At 37.6% G+C, this 24163-nt stretch overlaps 2 protein-coding genes across 15 annotated transcripts in view; one reads left to right on the forward strand and one right to left on the reverse strand.

Moving 5' to 3' along the window:
• Positions 1-5920, reverse strand: part of SDCCAG8 (SHH signaling and ciliogenesis regulator SDCCAG8) — a 268791-nt gene extending 262871 nt beyond the window's left edge. Inside the window, 1 exon segment of the mRNA XM_007106891.4 lies at positions 5738-5920. Within this exon segment, the coding sequence (XP_007106953.3) occupies positions 5738-5804 (67 nt within the window). The 5' untranslated portion in view covers positions 5805-5920.
• A 248-nt stretch (positions 5921-6168) lies between these two features.
• CEP170 (centrosomal protein 170) overlaps positions 6169-24163 on the forward strand; it is a 146552-nt gene continuing 128557 nt past the window's right edge. For 4 of the 14 annotated variants that reach the window (XM_024133674.3, XM_024133679.3, XM_055084219.1 and 1 more), the window contains exon 1: positions 6662-6909. The gene's annotated coding sequence lies outside the window, so the exon portion shown is untranslated. Of the gene's footprint in view, positions 6585-6660; positions 6910-7620; positions 7805-11055; positions 11139-24163 lie in introns of those variants that run through there. The other 10 variants (XM_055084216.1, XM_024133684.3, XM_055084220.1 and 7 more) reach the window with 5 other exon arrangements.

The following is a 24163-nucleotide window of genomic DNA, read 5'->3' on the forward strand; positions in this document are numbered from 1 at the left end:
AGATGAATGGATAAAGAAGATGTGGCACATATATACAATGGAATATTACTCAGGCACAAAAAGAAACGAAATTGAGCTATTTGTAGTGAGGTGGATGGACCTACAATCTGTCATACAGAGTGAAGTAAGTGGGAAGCAGCTGTACAGCACAGGGAGATCAGCTCAGTGCTTTGTGATCACCTAGAGGAGTAGGATAGGGAGGGTGGGAGGGAGGCAATATGTGGATATATGTATAGCTGATTCACTTTGTTATAAAGCAGAAACTAACACACCATTGTAAAGCAATTATACTCCAATAAAGATGTTAAAAAAAGAGGCATGTTTTATATAGCAGAGCTGCATTAAAAAAAAAGAACATGTGGCACATATATACAATGGAATATTAGTCAGACATAAAAAGAAACGAAATTGAACTATTTGTAGTGAGGTAGATGGACCTAGAGTATGTCATACAGAGTGAAGTAAGTCAGAAAGAGAAAAACAAATACCATATGTTAATACATATATATGGAATCTAAAAAAAAAATGGTTCTGATGAAACTAGGGGCAGTACAGGAATAAAGACGCAGACATAGAGAATGGACTTGACACGGGGAGCGGGAAGGGTAAGCTGGGACAAAGTGAGAGAGTGGCATATATACACTACCAAATGTAAAATAGATAGCTAGTGGGAAGCAGCTGCATAGCACAGGGAGATCAGCTCGGTGCTTTGTGACCACCTAGACGGGTGGGATAGGGAGGGTGGGAGGGAGACGCAAGAGGGAGGAGATATGGGGATATATGTATATGTATAGCTGATTCACTTTGTTATACAGCAGAAACTAACACAACAATGTAAAGCAATTATACTCTAATAAAGATGTTAGGAGAAAAAAAGAAAAGAAACAACGGCAGAGGGAAAAAGAGAAGAGGGTTTTTAATTAGAAAAATATGGATTGGGGGTGGGTGTGTGGGCAAGATGGACAAAGAGGGTCAAAAGGTACAAATTTCCAGTTATAAAATAAACTATGTCCTGGGATATAATGTGCAGCATGGTGACTATCATTAATAATACTGTGTTGTACATTTGAAGAGTAAATCTTAAACGTTCTCATCACAAGAAAAATAATAATTAAAAAATTAAACTTAATTAGAATACAAGCACAAATAAAACCTCTGAGTCCTACAGGATCATATGAACATAAATGTAAGTAAATACTATCTCTGCTGGTCCACTATCCAAATATCAATCAATACAATGTGCACTGAAAAGGTTATTAAGCTGCTGACTGCCGACAAATTTAAGTCTGTTTTATTCATTTTTGTAATCCAGTTGCTCTACTTTCTAACTCCTAGCTCAACACTGAGCCTCTCTTCATCAAGATGCTTTTGAACAAAAGGCAAATATGTCCCTGTCTAGGAAGGATCATCACTTATATACATACTGTGGATTACTGATGTCTACATTCTCCATCTGTACTGGGAGATGTGAACAAGTATTATCCTGGTGAAAGGGAGGCGGAACCACACCCAGTGAAGTGCTCAGCTGTCTCTGAGAAAACATGCAATGAACCATATCTCCCTAGGCCGAGCATGAGACGAGCCGCAGTTTTTAAAACACGCTTAGGGCTTCCCTGGTGGCGCAGTGGTTGCGCGTCCGCCTGCCGATGCAGGGGACACGGGTTCGTGCCCCGGTCCGGGAAGATCCCACATGCCGCGGATAGGCTGGGCCCGAGCCTGCGCATTCGGAGCCTGTGCTCCGCAACGGGAGAGGCCACAACAGTGAGAGGCCCGCGTACAGCAAAAAAAAAAAAAAAAAAAAAAAAAAAACACGCTTAGACCAGGACAGACAAGCAGAAAAATGAAACCATGGCAAGATAAGAGACACATGTGTCTGTCCACACTTGACTGGGTCTCAGGTAGTTCAGAAGATTGTTGTCACTGTTTAATAGGGAACTGACAGGTAGTATGACCAAGATAAAAACAGCATAATCCAAAATCAGTGAAGAAGAGCTTTGTAAATGGCAATTATAATAATGAAAGAGATTAAAAGTAGTGTGCAGAAACTACAAAATCTCAAAAAAAAAAAACTATCATAAGACACTAAAAACTGAAAAATGTGAAAATGGTTGGTGCCAGGAGTGAAAGATAATTCGAACAAGAATGTAAACATCTTAAGAGAACAGTGTCTAGAAGATCATTAATGATGGATGGATGTTGGCAAGTCAAGATTGACAATATGCATCATGAGGGATACACCTGGTATTTTTTTGGCACCAACTGAGAGGACTTACGCACCTGTCACTTTCCTGATAAAGAAGTAATCCTAGCCAGACTGGCAGAACTTAGGTACAATGATCAGCCAATACAATCTGTATCCTTAATTGTAATTATTCTCAAGTATGATTCTCACAAAGTAAATGTTGTGAGCAATGCCTTGCTACTTCTAGATCATGGTTCTCAGTTTTAGCACTATTGACATTTGGACCTGATAAATCATGACTGTAAGGTGATGTGCTGTGTTTGTAGAGCAGCGTCCCTGGCCTCTACCCACTAGATGCCAGTAGACTCCTCCCTGCCAGCTGTGACAACCAAAACTGCCTCTGGACATTACCAGATGTTTCCTGGATGGAAAAAAAGTCACCCTGGTTGATAATTGCTGGTTTAGATTAATAAAACAAGATAGCCCGTGTTCGGTTTTAAGGAGAGACTTCCCACATTGCTACATTGTAACTACAGGCACCTCTTGATGAAAAGTGGTCAGGAGAGTGAGCCATCCTGCCACTGTGGTAGGCAGTGCACAACCCACGGCCATCACTACCATGAGGCACTTCTGATCCAGGTATCTGGAGTTGTTATATCTACTGTAATTAAAGACTTGAAATTCATATTTAGTTTCATTTTGTTTCCAGGCTTAATACATGAAGCAATAGTTGTACTCTAAGGCCATATTTCAGAGCTACTTTAGGTGATCATTCCTTTAAATATTCCAGTGGGCTTTGATGAAGCTCTCCCATAATCAAGGTTGCTTTAGCAAGTACACAAGCGCATGTCAAGCTACTTTCCCTACCTTTTGATACTCAAAGGAGTATCACTAAGTGAAAAGGTGGACAACCTTAGCAAAAACTGTGAAATGATCAGAGTTTAAGTCTTTTAAAAATCCCAAGAGTTAATATAATTATTCTCAGTATCTCAAAAGCTTAGAACAACTTCATCTCTTTTTTCTGTCCAAACATGTCCAACATGTGAAAATGTCCTTACAATCTCATAACACTGAACCACTGTTTTGGTTCTACATTATTTCAGGATGACTATTTACTTGTAAAACACCCTTTTTGGGCTGCTAAATCCTGTCTTTTGCCTATTTAACCTCATTGTTAGTAGGGAAGAAAAAATGGAATTCTACTAGCTTTTTGCTATTCTGGTAGAAGAAATGGCCATAAAAGTTAAAACTACTAAGAAAAGCCATATAAGTATATAAAACAAAAAATGAATATATGTAATTTAAATTTTATCAGCAAAAAAGTAAACTCAAATGTTTACAAACTTCATTTGCATTACCAATCCTTATTTATTAATAGGCAATAGTTCCATTTCTTTAATTTTTAGAAAAGAGAGATATGTTTCAGTCTGCGCTAAAACACCAAAATAATTTTCTCATTTCATAATAAATACTTCCAGAGCCTTTATTACGTTGTTGCCTGTCTTGGTCTCAATGAGGCTGCTAGTTAAAACACATAAGCAAACATTAGCTATAGAGAATATGTGTGTTTGCATAAACATATACTATATATGGCAAAGAATATTTTAAAATTTTAGAAAACACTTAAGAAAAACAAAAAGAAGAAGAAATACAAGTTTGATGAGTAAAACTGAGAAAAAGAGGAACTTTTACTTAAGTAGTTATTCACAGGTTTTCTTAAGTCTGCCAAAGGTCCTGATGATATCACTTCTGGTTAATTCAGTGACCAAATTATTGACTAGTAAGATTAACACTGGCTTTCCACAGATGTGAGTCTGTGAACTATATTAAATATAGTACTATAACATTAGTTTGAAATTAACTACTGCATCAAGTCTAATATCAAATAGCCTCTAATACATAAATAAAGGTTAAAATTAAGGTCAAAGGAGGAGAAGCACTTGGAGAAACATAATGTAAAACAAGATTTTTTTACCAACCTCAAAAATTAAATGCCACTGGTATTATTGTGCTAAGTATTTTTCTTGCTTTCAAATGAAAAGTTAAAAGTGGTTATTTCTGTATCTAACAGCTCTTGAAACATCAGTAGGCTGACGAAGGTATTCATTCAGACCAATTATTTTATTCTTGCAGTTTGAATACTGAGAATGTTGACAGTTTGTAACACTGTTGACAGATGGAAACAATAAATAATAACCCTTTCAAAGTCTAGATTCACTAGAAGATAAATTTGCTAATCTCCTTGAAAAATCTTCACTTTGCTACAAGTACCAATTATAAATAGCAGCTAACATTTAATGAGTGCTTATGTGCCAAGCACTGATCTTTACCCTTCTTTTTTATCATAGTAATCTGTAATTATTTTGTTTATCGTGCTTCAGTGCATTAATCCAGAGGCTCCCTGAGGATAGTTACTTTGTCTAGTTCCTTATGGTATCCCCAGCATTTGGTATGTCTAACATATAGCAGGCACTAAATTAATAAATGAGTCAGTGTTTTAAATGCTTTAAATATTTTTTAAACTGTTGGTCATGGCCTAAATGGTTATGAAAATGCAAAAGAACAAAAAGTAGAGTGAATTACATCTAGTAGAATAAATATTCTTTAATGAAACTTTTCTTTTAGTCTATATGTCTATGTCCCATATAAAATATATTTCTTACTTATGGCTAAGATTTAAAAAAAAAAGCCTGAAAATCACTGCTTTATGTGAATTATTTTATATGCTCCTCACAAGAACCCTGTAGACAATATCATAACTTCTACTTTAAAATAAGGGAAATGAGGTTTCTAGATGTTATATATGATGTTCAAGATGATAGAGCTATCTACAAGTATATCACTTCTTCAGCTACTCATAGGGTACTATAGTAATAAAATCTGAATTAACTAAAAAAAGTTTTAGTAATAGTAATTGTAATATGATTAATAAAGAAAAACATAGGCTTTTAAGGCAGACAGGCCTGACTGAATTTAATACCTGGCTCTGCCACTAACTAGCTGTGTTGGCTTTGGCCTAACTTAACCTCTTTGCACCTCTATTTCCCCATGTGTAGAAGAGGGACATTCATAAGATTGTAAGTTTTAAGTGATTTAATGTATGTAAATAGCCTAGACCACTAAATAGAAGATGTTATGATTAAAATAATTATTAGTGGTTTTTTTTCCTGGTCCAATAAATCACATTCAATCCACTATACCATAATTTGAATGTGTAAAAAGAGCGCATCAGGAATTTACTGGATTATAAAGAGAAGTATGGGAACTGGGCAAAACTGGCATTCAGCCGTCCAAGAGTTTCTGCGGGCGTCGGGTAAAAAAGATGCCCAAGAAAAGATCAGGCAGTTGTTTCAGGTAACTATGGGAATCAAGGGAAACAACGTTGCTTAAACGTTAAAAAACAAACACAACTAATCTTTCCACAGCAACATCCATGTTCTTCCTCTGTGTTCTGGCTAGGGCCTAACCAAGGTGTTAGGAAACGCCCCTGGTCAGCTCCCGCCCATTAGGCCCTGCTATCAAGGGGCTAGGGCACAGAGGTTCCGAGCAACTCACCCCGGAGACTCCGTTGATACTGCCCCAGAATCTCCTCCAGGGCAGAGTTCTCCGGGGACTTCGCCATGAACACACTCGGGGCCCAGAAATGGGAGTTGCGTGGGGTAGTGTCCAGTGTTCTCCCCTCGGAGAGCAAGAGGCCTCAGCCCCCGGAAGGGGCCCACCGACTTCCTGCTGCTGCTGTCACTGGGGAGCATAGAATCCCGAACTGAGCACACCGGACTCTTCCCACCCACGGGCCCTCGTTGTGGACGTCGGAAGTTGTAGTCCGCAGTGTCCGGGCCTACAGTGTCGAAGTTCCTAAGAGCCCTCCCAATGACACTACAATTCCCAGAGGGCAACGCGCTCCAAGCTCAAGCTTTGGCGGTTTGGCGGCAAGTTCCGGTTGCCAAGAGACTCCTTGGAGGCTCCGCCCATTTCTGTAGCCCAACCAGGCTTAGTCCTGCCTCCATCCCATCCTGCTGTCTGGACCACCTAACTGACAGAAAGGGCTCACTGAAAGCCTTTACTCTTCTAAATTCGCTTATATGCAGTTGATCCTTGAGCCTTCTCAAGAACGCAAATAACAAGCTCAACACCCTTCAGCCGCAACATTTGCCAACACCGCGAAATAAATTCTCAAGAAAAAGAAGCTCTGAATCTCCCAAACAGCGTAGATCGTGAAGGCGGCTGACACTACCAATCTTAGCACGCCCAGCGACCCGACTACAGCGTGGAGTTGGCGCACTGCCGGCTGGGAACTGTAGTCCTTGCCGGTTGCGGCCCCAGCTAAAGCCCGGGTCCTCTTCATTGTTGAAGCTGGTCTTTGGTATACGCCTGCGCAGTCGGCAGCTGGAGAGGCCTGTGGGTGAGACCCCCCGCACAACCCCTTTTCATTGTCTGTGCTTGGCGCTTGCGCAGTAGGAGTTCGCCGGGACTGGGCCGGACCAGGGGTAGGGCTGGGCTCCTCGCCCTCTCCCCGGGCGCCTGCGCACTGGGCGGCCGCTCCTTGCCGTTACCGCTATGTGCGGAGCGTGTGCGGAATAACGTTATTGCCCAGCGGCGCCGAGGGGCCGAGAGCTCGACCGCGGCGGCGGCGGCGACGACGACAGGGTGGGGGAGGACGCTTGCGAGAGACTCACGGGACGCGGCGCGCCCCGCCCCCCCCGTCCGGTCCCTCTCAGCAGTGAGGGGTAAGTGATGCGCTCCGATGCCGTCGCCTCCGCCTTTCCTCATCCTTCTCTTCGGGTTTGCAGCGGGGGCTCGGGCGCGGCCCGAGGCGGGCGGGGTTGCGGGCCGGCGGCGAGGGGCGCTTCCCTGAGGCTTCGCGCGCCGCCCCCGCCCCGGACCTGGGACTCGGCGGGGGCGCCCCTCCCCACCACCGCCCCCCAGCCCTGCGTCCCCGGGCCCTGCGTCCCGGCTTCCCCTGCAAGTGTCCACGTATTGAGACGTCTTTGGCTCTCCTGGCTTTGTGCAGCCCCCTCCGCCCCAGCAGTTTGCAGGGGTGCGGGCGGAGCAGCGGAGGGAATGGTTACGCTACTGCTGGAGAAAGGGTTTTCCCGATCGGAGCAGCTCCCAGTGTCGTTTCTTTTTGTGTGGTTGGTTTTGGTGTGTGGGGCGGTTTGGGGTGGTCCGGCGAGGAGCCTTTCGGACGCGGTGGGAGGGCGTGGAAGACGTGGTGTCACGCACCCCGCCAGACGACAGCACCCGCTCAGGCTGTGGCTCTGTAGTAACCCGGGGGAGGAGAGAGTAGCTTCCTGTCGACTTCATTGTCCTGAGATTCAAATGTGGGCTTTGGTATGGGTCCCTTCATTTTATATAAGGAAAAGAAAAATTAGCAGCTGCCTAACAAGGGGCGGGAAGATGTGGGATTTGCACCCTAAGTCATAGTATCTGTTTTTTAGTGTTTAGCGGAGTTTTACTTGGAGAATGTAAGCTCCTGGAAGACAAGGACAGTGCCTGTCCAAGCATTGCCAAGGTGATCAATATAAAATTACTAGCTCACGATGAAGAATGGACCAGGAAGGGCCTGACGACGAAGCTGTTTGTGTAGCAGGAAAATGAACCAGCAGAATGTTTTTTCATAGGGTGGGTAACGCATTCACGTTCCTAAGGGAATAGATTAGGATACATCTTTCCGTTTTGTTTTTTAAGCATTCAAAATAAAACATAGGCCTGGTACATTTCTGTTTCTGAATTTTTTATATATTTTTATTCTCTTAATGAAAATTCACCCAATTGGGAGACATGTGGTGAAGCAGAGAACATACTTGATTGAAAATACATCTTTTAAAATGATTTGATTATTAAGCTTACAACCGTTTGCTGGCGTTAAAACAAGCAAAAGAGAGATTGAAGCAGGATGGGGAGGAGCAGGTGGAGGAATGATGTGAGAGGAGAGAGTGACATTATGAATACGGTATCCAGATCTTCACTGATATAACCCTAGCTGGGTATGCTGCAATGATTTAGGAATTCAGCTCTGGAAATATTACATTGCAAGTTACAAAACATTTTGTATTTTTCTGCCATTTTTTAAAAAGTAAAACCAGTGCTGCTTTTACTTTTTCCTAACTTTGCAGGTGTTGTAGAATTTTGGTGTTTTAAAACTGAAGAGTCTAAATGCATCTGACAGAGAAAGAGGAAGACATTAAAACTTGGAAAGTTAACTGACTTGGCTGTCCAAGCCAAACTGCTAATAAAAGGCAGAGTCAAATAAAACCAAGGTCTCTTCTGCAGTGTGCTCTTTCAGCTGTGTCCCCTAGTCCCCCTACCCTGTGAAAATTTATGGAAAGCTTCTCTGCATGCTCTTTGAGTTGTCTGTGACAGTCAAGTTCATTGATACCTCATAGTTGTATTAGTCTAGTCTTTTTCTTTTGATGTGAAAGTAATAATTCTAATGAAGTGGAGCTATAGTTTTATAAATTAACTTACTGATATAGGAAGAGATGTCTTAACATGGGCTTTTCATAAAAATGGAAACTGTTGGAATTTTTTCCCTACTTATCAGTAACCATATTTTAATAATATTTTCTGCTATTCGGTAGTATTTTATAATATCAACTCTGTAAACTGAAAAATGAAATTGCTACATAACAAGAACCCATGAAGTTCAGTTTTCTTCAATTAATGAATTTTATTATTTTCAACTTAAACAAGAGCTTACTTTTTGAGGAAAAAATTCATGTTGAACTTTCTAATTAAAATTGAATTTGTGCTCTTTTATTAAGTTGATTTTGCCATAAAGTGCTTTTTTGTTGTCGTATACTTTTTATCCCTTAATTCCACATTGTATTTTAATAGACTTTTTTTAATAGATCTTTATTGGAGTATAATTGCTTCACAATGCTGTGTTAGTTTCTGTTGTACAACAAAGTAAATCAGCAATATGCATACATATATCCCCATATCCCCTCCCTCTTGAGCCTCACTCCTGCCCTCCCTATCCCACCTCTGTAGGTCATTGCAAAGCACCGAGCTCATCTCCCTGTGCTATGCTGCTGCTTCCCACTGGCTAACTATTTTACATTCAGTAGTGTATATATGTCGATGCTACTCTCACTTTGCCCCAGCTTTGCCCTCCCACCCCCACTCCCCCGTGTCCTCAAGTCCATTTTCTATGTCTGCGTCTTCATTCCTGCCCTGCCACTAGGTTCATCAGTACCATTTTTTTTTTTTTAAGATTCCGTATATATGTGTTAGCGTATGGTATTTGTTTTTCTCTTTCTGACTTACTTCACTCTGTATGACAGACTCTAGGTCCATCCACCTCACTACAAATAACTCAATTTCATTTCTTTTTATGGCAGAGTAATATTACATTGTGTATATGCGCCACATCTTCTGTATCCATTCATCTGTCGATGGGAATTTAGGTTGGTTCCACATCCTGGCTATTGTACATAGTGCTGCAGTGAACATTGTGGTACATGTCTCTTTTTTTGTTTGTTTTTAAAATTTATTTATTTATTTAATTTTATTTCTGGCTGTGTTGGGTCTTCGTTTCTGTGCGAGGGCTTTCTCTAGTTGCGGCGTGTGGGGGCCACTCTTCATCGCGGTGCGCGGGCTTCTCACTGTTGTGGCCTCTCTTGTTGCGGAGCACAGGCTCCAGACGCGCAGGCTCAGTAGTTGTGGCTCACAGGCCCAGTTGCTCTGCAGCATGTGGGATCTTCCCAGACCAGGGCTCGAACCCGTGTCCCCTGCATTGGCAGGCAGATTCTCAACCACTGCGCCACCAGGGAAGCCCACATGTCTCTTTTTGAATTATGGTTTTCTCAGGGTGTATGCCCAGTAGTGGGATTGCTGGGTCATATGGTAGTTCTATTTTTAGTTGTATTTTAATAGACTTTAAAAAAAGAATTAGTATAACTCTTAAATTTCAATTTACTTAAAAAATAATCTGTAATTCACTATGTGGAATTATATTAAATCAAACTTGAAATGTATTTTACTGTTAAATTTCATGGTGTGCTAAAATTAGTTTGTATGCAAGTAAATAACCATCTGCATGTTTTCCAACTTTACACTGTAAAATTATCATGCGTTATGTCTATTAATGTAAATATCAAGGTGCTTTTAAAAACTCTATTCTTAGGGATTTGTTACAAGTATCAGTTTCTTGTTTCCTTTTATCACTTCAAAAAAAAACCCAAAAAACTAGTTTTAGTGTTGCATCTGATATCATTCATCTAGTACTGAATACTGTGTATGTTTAAACTTGTCAGCATGTTTTTTATTCAACAAAATTCTGTAGTGATTTTTTTTTCTTTATCACGAACATTGGGGGGTTAAGCAGTACACTGTTCTAATAAATATCTAACAGACAGCATGATATTAAATTGCCAACTAAAATATCTGTATAGTTGTCAATTATTTTGCAAGTATAAGAAAAAAAGGAATTAAATACCATCTGAAAAAATTTGGTAGGTAGATAATATTGGCTGGAGCATTAAGTGTTGATATGTTTCAGTAGGAAATGGGTTTCATCTAATGGGGAGAAACTATTTTTATTTCATAAACTTTTGTTAATAACCAAGATTTCTAATAACTACCCTTGGTGAAATGGGTCTTTATTTACTCAGATATTTCTTGAGGGAAGTGCTTAGCAATGAGGTAGCCAGTGTGGGCTATCTAAAAGAGTAAGAAAACATCTGTCTGGTAGTAGGCTTGATTAAACTGGGTATATAGTCCAGTTTAGTTGAAATGATTATGCAACAGTATATTATAATTTTTTTTTGCCAAAATGAATGACATAGTTGACATGTACTAAAAGTAAACCCCACTTTTGTGTCAAAGGTAGAAAGGAAAGCAAGGTTATAAAAATTTCTTTCATCCCATAGAGATTATGTGAAGCATAGAAGTGGAAATGAATCCTAAGCGTGCATTGCTTAGGTTTGAAAAGCAAAGAACGAGACAGCAGAGAGTAAGTCCTTATTTAAGTATATAAATGGCTAATAAATAATAGAAAATATTATCCTTTGGAACATAATATTTACTGAATAAGTGAGTAATACCTGCTATGTATTAAGCACTTACTAAGTGCCAGATATTTTATGTGTCTATGCATAATTCATGCAGCAGTTGTGTAAGTAAGGTATTATTTTACACTTAAAGTTGAGAATACTTGAGGTCCAGAGTTAGTGAATAATTTTGCCTCTCTGTCACACATTATTAGGTGGTAAAGCCTATAACTGAACCTTTGTCTTTTTGACTAAAGCCAAAATTCTTTCCACTCATCTTTTTCAGTAAGTTAAAAAAGGCAACATTTATTCCCTTCTAATTCACAAAATTTTAGAATTAGAGGAGACTTTAGAAATAATCTCAAACAATATGCTGCTTACTACTAATATCCCTGAGATCTTATTGAGTCCAGCTTTTCCATGAGAAACACTTGCATGAAAAAATGGGCATAGGATGGTAATTTCGCTTTTGAAAAATGTAATAGAAAGGTTTTACTAAACTGAGCCAGTATCTGCTTTACTGTGTAACTTCTTCCATTGGTTGCAGTTCTGTCTTTAAGAGTAAGATACAGTAAGGTTTTTCTCAATGTATTGGGTCTCTTTTACGTTCTCCCTCTTCTAAATTAAATACTACAACCTCTACAACTTCATGTGATACAGTTTCCTTTACCTTCCTCATCTCTGTCACTAGATACAATCAGTTTTGTCAGTGCTATTCTTTTTTGTTCTGATTCTGTTTCCAGCTTTAGTTCTGCAGTTGTGGTCTGAATGCAGTGTAGTGAAATTACCCCTTTTCTTAATAATTCAAGCCATACACTTGTGTTTATGGTCTAAAATTTCATTAACTCTAACAACAGTAATGTCTTGCCAGTTCTAAGCAAAAAAATGAGAGAAAAATGTCATGTGGCTTTTCAAGTTATATTTATCCAATTCAAGGGATTATTTTTTTTTTACATTTTGTATTTCTACTTTTCTAATGTTAAAATAACCTTTTTTTATGAAATGATAGTGTTCGTAGGTGGTAAGTTTCTTTAGATGTTTGTCTTCGGGTTTTGTTTTCGTGTTTTTAAATAAGCAATAAAAAGTTAGTCTTTTGTTGTTTCCTATTTTGTTTTTGAAAAATTTGTCTGGAAATCACCGATGTAGGCAACATAAACCCACATCTTTTGTATGTTAAGATCTTTCCCATTCTGTATATACATGTAGATGATGTTTTTTTAAGCAGTATGTACCTTTAACCCTTTTAAATATCATCTATTGAATGTAGTTAAAACTTGAGATCTTTTTTTAAATTTTATTATTTTTGGCTGTGTTGGGTCTTCATTGCTGCACACAGGCTTTCTCTAGTTGTGGCGAGTGGGATCTACTCTTCGTTGTGGTGTGTGGGCTTCTCATCGCGGTGGCTTCTCTTGTTGCAGAGCACGGGCTCTAGAGCGCAGGCTCAGTAGTTGTGGTGCACGGGCTTAGTCGCTCCGTGGCATGTGGGATCTTCCCGGACCAGGGCTTGAGCCTGTCTCCCCTGCTTTGGCAGGCTGATTCTTAACCACTGCGCCACCAGGGAAGTCCTTGAAACCTTCTTGAATAATGATTCTGTCATCCAAGGGATTAGCTTCTCTTCCTGGCTTTTTGACATTTATAAATTTAACAGGCAAGCTCTCTTATGTCTTCATCTTGTGCATGTATTGGATATAGCCAAGGACATACCATGCAAATTTATAAATAGAATAAAAATTACATAAATAAAGTATGCTGGAGGTAAAAGGTGACACAAAGATAATGAAAACCATTTCAATGTTTTGTTTGTTTTTAATTAAGGAGAAAATCATTATATTCTCTAGTACTAAGGGAGTTGGTTGAAGCTTACTGTCTGGTGGAGATATGGATAATTATATAATTATATGATATGAAGTCAAGTAAGCGTAGATGCTGTGAGTAAAAATAAATTAGAGTAAAGGGATAGAGAGTGATGGACTGCTATTTTTTATTTATTTTTAAATAGTCATTCAAATAACACATTAAAATGGTTCAAAAAAAATCAAACAATATTTTAAAAACAATGTGAAAAATCCTCCCACCCATCTGCCTTATCTGCTGAGTTAATAGGTAACTTTTCATGTATCCTTCCAGTTAATTTGTTTTCAGTTTAAGTAAATACAGTATATATATATATATATATATATATATTTTTTTTTTTTTTTTTTTTTGTGGTATGCGGGCCTTCCTCTGTTGTGGCCTCTCCCGTTGCGGAGCACAGGCTCCGGACGCGCAGGCTCAGCGGCCATGGCTCACGGGCCCAGCCGCTCCGCGTCATGTGGGATCCTCCCAGACCGGGGCGCGAACCCGGTTCCCCTGCATCGGCAGGCATACGCGCAACCACTGCGCCACCAGGGAAGCCCCAGTATATATTTTTAACCTACTTATCTCCTTTTACACAAAAGATAGCCTCTTTATACAAAAAAAGAGGCATCTTGAGAGCTACTATTTTAGTGACTGGTTAGGGAATACCACTCTTTGAGAAGGTGTCATTTAGCAGAGACTTATATTATGTAAGGAGGCACACCATATAGATATCTGGTTGGAGAGTGCTCTGGTCCTGGACAGGAATGGGATGAATGAACTCAGAGAACAAAGAGGCCACTGGCTGGATATGAGTGAGCAAGAGGAAGGAAGAATAGGAGGAAACGAGGTTGGATAGAGATTGTATTGGTTGACTTTATTTAAAATGCCTTGGGAGTTCATTGGAGTGTTTTGAGAAGGGGAGTGACAAAAGAATTGGCTTACATTTTTAAAATATGGTTCTGGCTGTTTTGTGGATAATAGACTGGAGGGGAAAAGAATGGGAACAGGGAGATAAGTTAAGAGACAATTGGAATACTTTAAACTGAGGTGTTAATGGTTTAGACTAGAGTGGTAGTGGTGGAGATAGTGAAAGTTATTAGGTTCTGGTTTTAAAAAGATCAAGAGTTTTGGACATGTTAGGTTTGAAATGTCTATTAAATGTCCAAATGGAGATAATCAAGTAGGCAGTTGAATATTCAAGTCTAGATTTCAGAGGAGAGGTTGGGGCTGAAGATATTTAAAGTTTAAGCATCACCAGTAGACCATATTTAAAGCTCTAGGACTGGAAGACATCACTTAGGTTGAGAATTTGAGAGTAATTAGATAAGAGGTCCAAGAAAGAATTGTACCTGATACTCTCCAATAGTGAAAGCTTAGCAAAAGAGAAGGAGCCATCAAGGATTGAAAAGAGATGGCCAGTGAGGTAATGAGTGTGGCGTCCCAGAAGACAAGTGAAGAAAATATGATTAGGGACTTCCCTGGCAGTCCAGTGGTCAGGACTCTGTGCTTCCACTGCATGGGGCACAGGTTTGATCCCTGGTTGGGGAACTGAGATCCCACAAGCTGCGAGGTACGGCCAAAATAAAATAAAATAAAGTAAAATTTTTTTTTAAAGTATGTTTAGAGATAAGGAGTGATCAGTCAAGTATACCACCTTTAATCACTTAAACATTTCTTAAGAAATCAGGTTATATCCTTTTTCCTTGTTAACTATCTCTGAAAGTTATTATCAGACCTGTCTTTATTCTCATTTATCAGTGAAGATGTTCTTTTTTTTTTTTTTTGGCTACGCCATGCGGCTTGCAGTATCTTAGTTCCCCAGCCATGGATTGAACCCGGGCCACTGCAGTGCAAGTGCCGAGTCCTAACCACTGGACTGTTAGGGAATTCCCAAGATGTTCATTATTATTCTCCCCCAGAAACTACTAAATCTAAAGCCGTGAACAAAGTTTTACTCACAAATATATTGCTGCTGTTTCTTTTTTTTTTTTTTTTTTTTTTTTTTTGCGGTACGCGGGCCTCTCACTGTTGTGGCCTCTCCCGTTGCGGAGCACAGGCTCCGGACGCGCAGGCTCAGCGGCCATGGCTCACGGGCCCAGCCGCTCCGCGTCATGTGGGATCCTCCCAGGCCGGGGCACGAAGCCGTGACCCCTGCATTGGCAGGCGGACTCTCAACCACTGCGCCACCAGGGAAGCCCGCTGCTGTTTCTTAGGTGGATGATTGTGGCTGCTTTGCTACTGAGATTTGTACAGGGGAGATGGTTGCTGTTCACTGAGAAGAATTTGCTATCAGGAATTGCTTCAGAGGCATTAATTGTGTTATCTTGGGCACGTCACATCATTTCAGAAGTTCAGTTTCTTTATCTGTAAAATAAAGCTGGCAGTAGTCCAACTACCTCAGAGGTTTATTTTGTAAAACAAATGAGATAGATATAAAAGACATGAAAGGTATAATTGCACGTAGGGATCCCCTTCCCAGTGCCCCGAGTGTGGTACCACTTGATAGTGTTAGATTTGAAGAAATGTTTTGGTTTGGGTGATGAATAGAAGTATGTTTTCATTCTGACTCTGTAGGAATAGTTTTTTACTTCTTGTGCATTCTGTCCCCATAGGCAGTTTTGTACATCATTTTATAATACTCTTGGGGTTGGAGGAAAGGACATGAGGCCAGAAAGAGGCTTTGAAATAATAACTTTCTCCATTCATAAGCACATCTTTCAATTCTAAGCATAGTGTCTAAATGAGAATGAAGTCAGAAAAAAGTAAGCAGCCTAGCTTACTTTTTTCCCAGGCCAACAAAGACCATTCTCCTATTTTAACTAGCTTTTTACTGGATAAGGATTTGTCAGATTCAAAGCTTAAGGGTCGATTAGGGGTCTTGAACTCCAGTCAGCCAGCTAGAAACTGATTTCACAAAACAGAGGATAGGGGAAATGAATGCCCTTGATGATGGAGAAGTAAGTATAAAATCTTTATTTTGGTGAAAAAGGAACATTGCAAGTAGAGGACTTTCTGTGGTAAGCTTTTTTAGGCAATAGAACTGTAACTTCAGAATATCTAGAAAATACCATTAAGTCAGGAAGAACACACTCTTACAATCCTACTAGCTAGTGACACCACTGTTATGTATTCTTGTCTATTTTGGTTTAATCTGATAACATTTTATCATGAGATTAAACTTTCATTTTACGAAGCTTATAATTTACTTACAATTTATGGAAATTAAGGATGTTTTTAAAAATTGTAAACAACCCTATAGTGGACATTTCTAAATGAATTTCTGTGCAAATCAGTATTTTTCTTTCCCACTATTTCAAGAAATGAATTGTCTCAAAGAACATGTAGAGTTCTAAAACCTTTTCTAATTTTCTAACGTACTGATAATACTCCATCTGCCCCCTCCCCACCTCAGTCTGTTGCCAAAGTACACCTCCCTCATTGGGGTATGAAATTGTGTTTCTTCAGCGCTTCACCACTGCTGGGTATTACATATCTTTTTAAAATTTTTGCCCAGTTGATAAACTAAAAACCTTATTTAAATTTCTCTTATCAGTAATACATCTGAAAGGCTTTTTAAAAATGCTTATTGGTTATTTTTATTTCTAAAATAAAAGGCTCTTATTTTTAGTGACTAGCTCATCATATTCACTTGTAACAACTTCTTTTTCCAAGATTTACCATTTGCCTTTTAAGTTTATGTTATTTTTACCCAGTAAAAATCTTTAACTTGTATATAGCCTAATTTCTTCTTTCCTTTTCCTTACGAAGTAATTCCACTGCACAAAATTTTATTGAATACATACCTATATTTTTTCTTGTAGATTTACGATTTGAATTTTTACATGCAAATGTGTTAATTTATCTAAAATATATTTAGGTATATATATATAGCCTTTTGTCATATATTGCATAACGCTTCATTATCTATCACAGTTTGAAATGTCTTCTTAATATGCATAGATTTATTTCTGGATCTTTTATTCCATTTGATTGCTGCCTATTCCTGCACTGCTATATTATTACCACGTATTATAACATAGGTTTATAGTATCTGTTTACAAATGGATACTTTTCTCCTTAGCCTATTCTGGTGTCATAGAATTTACCTAGTTATCCTTGTATGCTTTTTTTTTTCCAGATGTGTTTTAGGGTTATTTTGCTAAAAGCTCATTTGAAAAAATCCTTTTGGGGTTTTGATTGAGATTAAACTGAGTTTATTGACTTATTTATTATCTAAAAGATGACAAAGGAACTCTCAAACAGGTATTTAAGGCTTTAGTTTTTAATAGTGTTTTCAGGTCTACTCAAGTTTCTACCTGTTTTTGAGTCACTTATGTCATTTTTATCTGCCTAGAAGTTTATTCACTTGAGATTTTCAAATTTAGAAGCCTAAAATTGTAGATATAATTATTCTGTAAATTGAAAAGATCATGTCTGGCCGTACCATGAGGCATGCAGGATCTTAGTTCCCCGATCAGGGACCAGGGATCGAACCCTCACCCACTGCAGTGGAAGCGCGGAGTGTTAACCACTGGACCACCAGGGAGGTCCCAGTTACATCCTTTTACAAAGCTAAATATTTGTGAGGAATGAAGAAAAAAAATTTGCCAGGGGTTTTACTACTTTTTTTTTTTTTTTAAGAATGAGCTTTTTGATTTGTCATTTTTGTCTTTGTTTTTAATTTATTATTTTAAAAAATCTTTAATACTTTTCTCTACTAGTTGTCAAATAGTAAGTTTATTTTTATTTTTCAGTTCAGTGGAAAACACTTAAGGCTGTAAATTTTTTTTTATCAGTACACCTTTGGGTACCTTCCTTAGATTTTACATAGATTGGTCTCAGAGTTTTTACTTTCTAAACTATTTATTTCTTTTCACCAGAGTTAATTTGTGAGGTTTTTGTTTTTAAATACAGGGCCTGTGTGTATGTGATTTATTATTGTTCTTGTGGATTTTTTTCCTAGTATTTTTTTTAACATCTTTATTCGTGTATAATTGCTTTACAATGGTGTTTTAGTTTCTGCTTTATAACAAAGTGAATCACCTATACATATACGTATATCCCCATATCTCTTTCCTAGTATTTTTAATGAAAATTCTCAAGCAGGCAGGGAAATTGAAACAGTTTCATAGTGACTACTCATATACCCACCATCTTGATTCTACCATTAATATTATGTTAGTTTTATCACATATCTGGTCATAAATCCATTGTCTATATTCGTCAGTCTGTCTTACATTTTGATCCATTTCCAAGTAAACTGTAGACGTCCGTGTGTGTGTGTGTGTGTGTAAGAGAAGGGTTCTTAAATCATTTGAAATTGTTTCAGTTTTAAGTTTTCTGAATGTGCTTTTGAAATATTTTCTAACAACCACTGTCATATTAAACAATAGTTTAAAAATGAAATATACTGTTTTCTCTTCCAGTAGTATTGCCAAACTCAATTTTTCTGTAAATAGCTAGCTTACGAAATTGACACTGATGACACCGAGCTATTCCTTTTTTGGAGGACGGGTATTCATTGTGTGTATGTTCATCTGTGTGCGTGTGCTTTTGAAGAGGAATGGTAAATAGTTTGGTTTTGGTTTTTGATTAAGCTGCAGAGCTATTGAACGAAACATACACTGTTTCTCTAATCTAGTAATTTTGCTATTTCCTTCAGTTGCAAATCCAGGAGTGAAATATTTCTTCTCAGTTCTACATCTCACTACCTTCCATTTCGACTATTCCCCTACCCTTCACTTATGTGAAAAATTCTGTGTTGGGCTATTCACTAAAAATAAGAGCCTTTGCTTGCAGTAAGAGAGCACGGTTAGACCCTAAGATTTTAAGTGGTTCATATAACAAATTCCAGAATATTAAAGATGTGCTATATGGAATAAGGAATTTAAAATTTGTGAATTGGAGAGGTGGGAGCAAATAGAGTGCAATTAAATGAAAGGTAAATAAAGTAAAATTCAGAAATTTATTTGGGGAGGGTGGCTTAGGGACAAGAGAATTGGGCTATTCAGTGTCTAGTAATTATTGTTAGTGACATTCAGAACATAATTCATTAATGGAATCTGGCACCTTTTTTGCTAATGGTATTTAGGTTAATTGCAAGTTCATAACCCTTGCTCCCCAAAGATATGAGGTTTGTATAAGATGGATATTTCATCAAAGAATGCTATCTTGACAACCATTTCTTTCATCTGATTTTCAGGTGTCTGGTTTTGTCACTAGGATTTCTAATCTCTGACTTGTTCTTCCCTTTCTCCCTTTTTCTTGGGTGCAATTTGTAGTTTTCCCCTCCAGCCTCAGCATTCTAAGTCAAGACATTGTGTATTTCCTGTGCCCTAGTACTTTCTAAATTTCTTTCTCTTTAGTCTTCACAATTACAGCCCATTTCCCCCATCCCTACTCTCCCATGTTGTTAACCCAGTCAGTCCAAGCTGAAGGGGTCTTTTTTTTTTTTTTTTTTTGCGGTATGCGGGCCTCTCACTGTTGTGGCCTCTCCCGTTGCGGAGCACAGGCTCCGGACGCGCAGGCTCAGCGTCCATGGCTCACGGGCCCAGCCGTTCCGCGGCATGTGGGATCCTCCCAGACCGGGGCACAAACCCGCGTCCCCTGCATTAGCAGGCGGACTCGCAACCACTGCGCCACCAGGGAAGCCCTGAAGGGGTCTTTTTGAGGAATTAGAAAATACGTGTTTTCGTGTACACGTTTCATCAGTGATTTATCTAAATAAAGGGAGGTTGCGAGAGAGAGTACCTGGGTGGTTGATACTGCCATTTATCAAGATAGAGAAAACAGGAGGAAGGCAGATTTTGTTCAGAAGATGGAATGATGCAATTTTTTTTTTCAGATTAATTTTGACAGGTGATTGGGGACTTGGAACTGAAAATGATTTATAAGTAATTAAGGTCTGCATCTTATAAGAGGTTTTGACTTGAAACTTAGATGCGTGACTTAATGTAATAAACTGTATTTGAAGTCCAGTAGCTTCAAAGAAGTCTCAAAATGAACATGTATTGGGAAGTAACCTCCTAAAAACACGGATTTAAAGAGAAAGTAGAGACTTTCAAAGAGATTGAGGAGTGGCCACAGAAGTCAGAGAAACCAAAGTAATGTTTCTAGAAGGTAAGAATGGTCACAGATACTGAGAGGTGATGTAATAGGAATATTAATGATCATTGGGTTTAGCAATTATGAGGACGTTTTTGATCATGATTCAGTAAGGCAGTTAAGAGGAAGAGAGAGGACAAAAATTCAGTAAACCTTCAGAAGATAGGGTAAATTCAAGTATGGTTGAAAGGTAAGGAAGTGGATTAGCAAAAGCAGACTAGTCTTTAAAGCCTAGCACTAAACAGAAGGAAGGAAAGCTCTTTTAGGTGAATTATATACTGTCTGTACTTTATTTTCTTTTTCAAGGCTTTAAAAATTTTTTCATGCTTTCTAATCATTTTAAAACACATTCTTAACAGTTCTTTTGTAAAACAAATTTTCAAAATACAAAAACTTACATTTAAAATAGAGTAAGCTCTTAAAACATATAATATATTAATCCCTTTATTTGAAAGTTCATTAATTTTAAGGACATAGATTCTGAAATGGTAAGATATCCTTAGAGTCTAATAGGCACTTGTATTTTTATATTCCAACTTTGCTGCGTGTAAAAGGAGCTAGTCTTAAGAACTGGATTATAGTTTTTTAACAGGAAATACCATTTATTAAAACTAGTAAAACTACTTTTTAAAATAAGTTGCTGTCTAAGGGTATCATGCTCAAAATCCAAAAGTTACCTTGGCCTTGGAAATCCAAATTTACTAATATGGGTACTGAGTTCTGTTATAAAATTGCTTTCTGATTAGGAGATTTGAGTCTTTCTCTGATAATGTATATATACCATATACTCTAAAAAGTAAGTTTACTATTTGACAAAATTCAAATATAATGATCAAGATCACTTCTTAAAAATGTATTAGAGTTTGAGTAAACCTTCTGTGTTGGATCCAAAATAAATGAAGGAAGCAAAAGCAAAATTTTTATCAAATATATCAGTGTTAAAAATAAGGACAGAATAAGGGCTTATGTCCAGAGCAGGGAAGAATAATTATGAAATTTATGAATCTGAGTCTCTAGGCACCTACTGGAAATAAAAATTATTTACTGCTTTTCATTTTTGAGTATTTTTATTTGATCATGTGAAAGTGTCTGATCTAAGTCTCCATGGGCTATGAATAAGAAATTAATGGCTATCTATGAAATGCAGGATTATTATATCTTTTTTATGGATTCTCGAACATGTAATGGAAGCAGTAAACTACTTCAAATAAAAAAATTTAATAGAAATCTCAACAGGACTCTGACTAATTAATTTAATATATATTTTACCTTTTGCTGGCATTTACCCCATAGGTTGGTCTTAAGTAGTGTGACACGATTTTATCTGTTTCATGCAGTCATAGGAAACTATTTGTCAAAAGTTGCAAAACTGCAGGGAAAAAATGGGGGTCATGTGAAGGAGAGAACCAACTTCATTTTTTTGAGATAATCACCTTTATAAGCCTAAACTGTTTTACAAATTAAAACATATATTGTTTTATTAGCAAATACTGTCATCAGATATCTGCTTCAGAAAAATCAGACAGCTTAGTTATTTCTGTCTTAGATGACTTTGGAGGTTGTTTCTTGATCTTAGGATAAACACACACACACACACACACACACACACACAGTCTTTGTCAACATGGTGTAAATAAAGGAATAATTTGTACAAGGGGTTTGATCTCCATTTTACTTTTGGCGCTGTTACTATGTAGCTATATGACATTGGACAAGTCTTTAGTCTTACTGTCTCATTTTGTTCATTTGTAAAAATAAAAGGCTTATGCTATGTAAAATTTAAGGTTACCATGTACTTTTAAAGTAATATTTATTGTGTCTGTGAAAGATTTAGAATATTCTTCATTTTTCTGTTTATGTTCCATTGAGTCACAAATAAATAAGAGAACCAGAGGAATTGGAGGGTTTGTATGGTATGCAGTGGTGTATAGAAATGGAAAAAAAAAAATGAAGAGGGCTGAGCAGAGGAAGAAAGAAAGGAAGGCTTGAGGAAATAAGCTTTCAGAAGGTAAACCTTTTTTTTTCTTTTTCCTCACATATCCTGATATTCATTTGGGCTCAGAGTATTATCTCCTAGTAATAATTGTTCCTAAAAATACCAATAATCTTTTAATCTATTTTGGCCACTTTTTATCCTCAAACTTGCAGAAGCTCTTCTCCAAATGAAATAAATGTCAATAGGGAATTATTCTTTAGCTATGCCTGGAGATACCCTCTCTTAAAAGAATTGATGAAAGAATTGCCTTCTCAGAAATATTCACACTACAAATTATTTCCAGTAAAACCATTACATACCTCATAGTTTTCTGGTAATGATGAACCTAATTCTGTAAGCATCAGTAGTTTAATGAATTATAAAGTATGAAAGAACAGACTTTCAGACATAGTACAGTTGAAATGACTATTGAAAAATTTCAGCCAAAAGATAGGCTTGATTGCTTATGTAATTTACTAATTTGTATGAATTCTGTATACCTTTATGATTGAAAATATGAAGCTCATTGTGCTTGTTTGATCAGACCAAAATTTCTCTTTCCAACATAAATTATTTTTCATCTTCCTGTTCTGTGTGTTTATATTCTAAAGGTATGAAGTATTTAACTAAAGCCATCCTTAATGTAAATAATTTTGTGATTCCTGTTTGTATAAAGCTGAGCTAGCTAAGGTACCCACTAGCAGTATGTGAATATTTACATTTAAATTAATTAAAATTAAAAAAAATAGAAAGTCTTCTCAAATGCATTTGCCATATTTCAAGCGCTCAGTAGTTCACATGTGGCCTGAGCTTATATACTGGACAGTGTAGATACAGAACCCTTCTATCATCAAAGTTCTTTTGCACAGTACTGTAATATTTATGAGCATTGTAATTTAACATGGAGGTAAAAAGAAATTGTATAATTTAGGCTAGTAATTAACAACTTGTTATTAGACAATGAATAAGTGCTTCTGTGATGCATTCATAAAATATATACTTGTCTAAAACATACTCTGAGACTTCTTAGTTATTCTTTTGATTTCAGTTTTCATGTCTTGTACTGATACTGTGGTGGAAGTGATTTATACCCACCTCCGAAACAATTTATTTATAGTGAATTAGATGAGAAAAGGTAGTAATGATAATTAGAAAAAGGTTTTCTTTTTTTTTTTTAATTGAAGTATAGTTGATTTACAATGTTGTGTTAGTTTCTGGTGTATAGAAGAGTGATTCAGTTTATACATATATATATTCTTTTAAATATTCTTTTATATTATGATTTATTACAGAATATTTAACATAGTTCCCTGTGGTGTACAGTAGGAGTTGGTTGTTTATCTGTTTTACACATAATAGTTTGTATCTGCTAATCCCAAACTCCTAATTTATTCCTCCTCCACTCCTTTTCCCCTTTGGTAACCATACATTTCTTTTTTATGTTTGTGAGTCTGTTTCTGTTTTACAAATAAGTTCATTTGTATCATATTTTAGATTACACATATAAGAGATATCGTATGGTATTTGTCTTTTTTTCTGACTTACTGTGGTAATCTCTAGGTCCATCCACGTTGCTGCAAATGGCATTATTTCATTCTTTTTTACGACTGAGTAATATTCCATTGTGTATATATGCCACATCTTATCCATTCATCTGTTGATGGACATTTAGGTTGCTTCCGTGTCTTGGCTATTGTAAACAGTGCCACTATGAACATTGGGTTTCATGTATCTTTTCGAATCAGAGTAGAAAAAGTTTTTAAATGGCACATAAGGCAGTTATATGCTGAAATTCATTACAGAAGAATGACAGAAACAAGAGACATTTTTGTCATAGAGTGAACTAAGAAAGGTGAATCAGAAACATCTGGGTTTCAGGCTCTTATAAACCCTTAACTCAAGCTGCTTTCTTCCACTGTCACTCCCTCCTGTAGGTTCTGATTTCAATTCTTTGAGACAGCTTGGTGCACCTTTTCCTGCTCCTAGTAATAGTTGACCTGACAAAGTTTTTCAGATTCATAGTTGTGCATTGAGCTTAGAGATTGTTTACTGTTCTTTCAAATTCTAGGT

Source organism: Physeter macrocephalus, chromosome 4 (assembly GCF_002837175.3).
Source record: "Physeter macrocephalus isolate SW-GA chromosome 4, ASM283717v5, whole genome shotgun sequence".
NCBI classification, from domain to species: Eukaryota; Metazoa; Chordata; class Mammalia; order Artiodactyla; family Physeteridae; genus Physeter; species Physeter macrocephalus.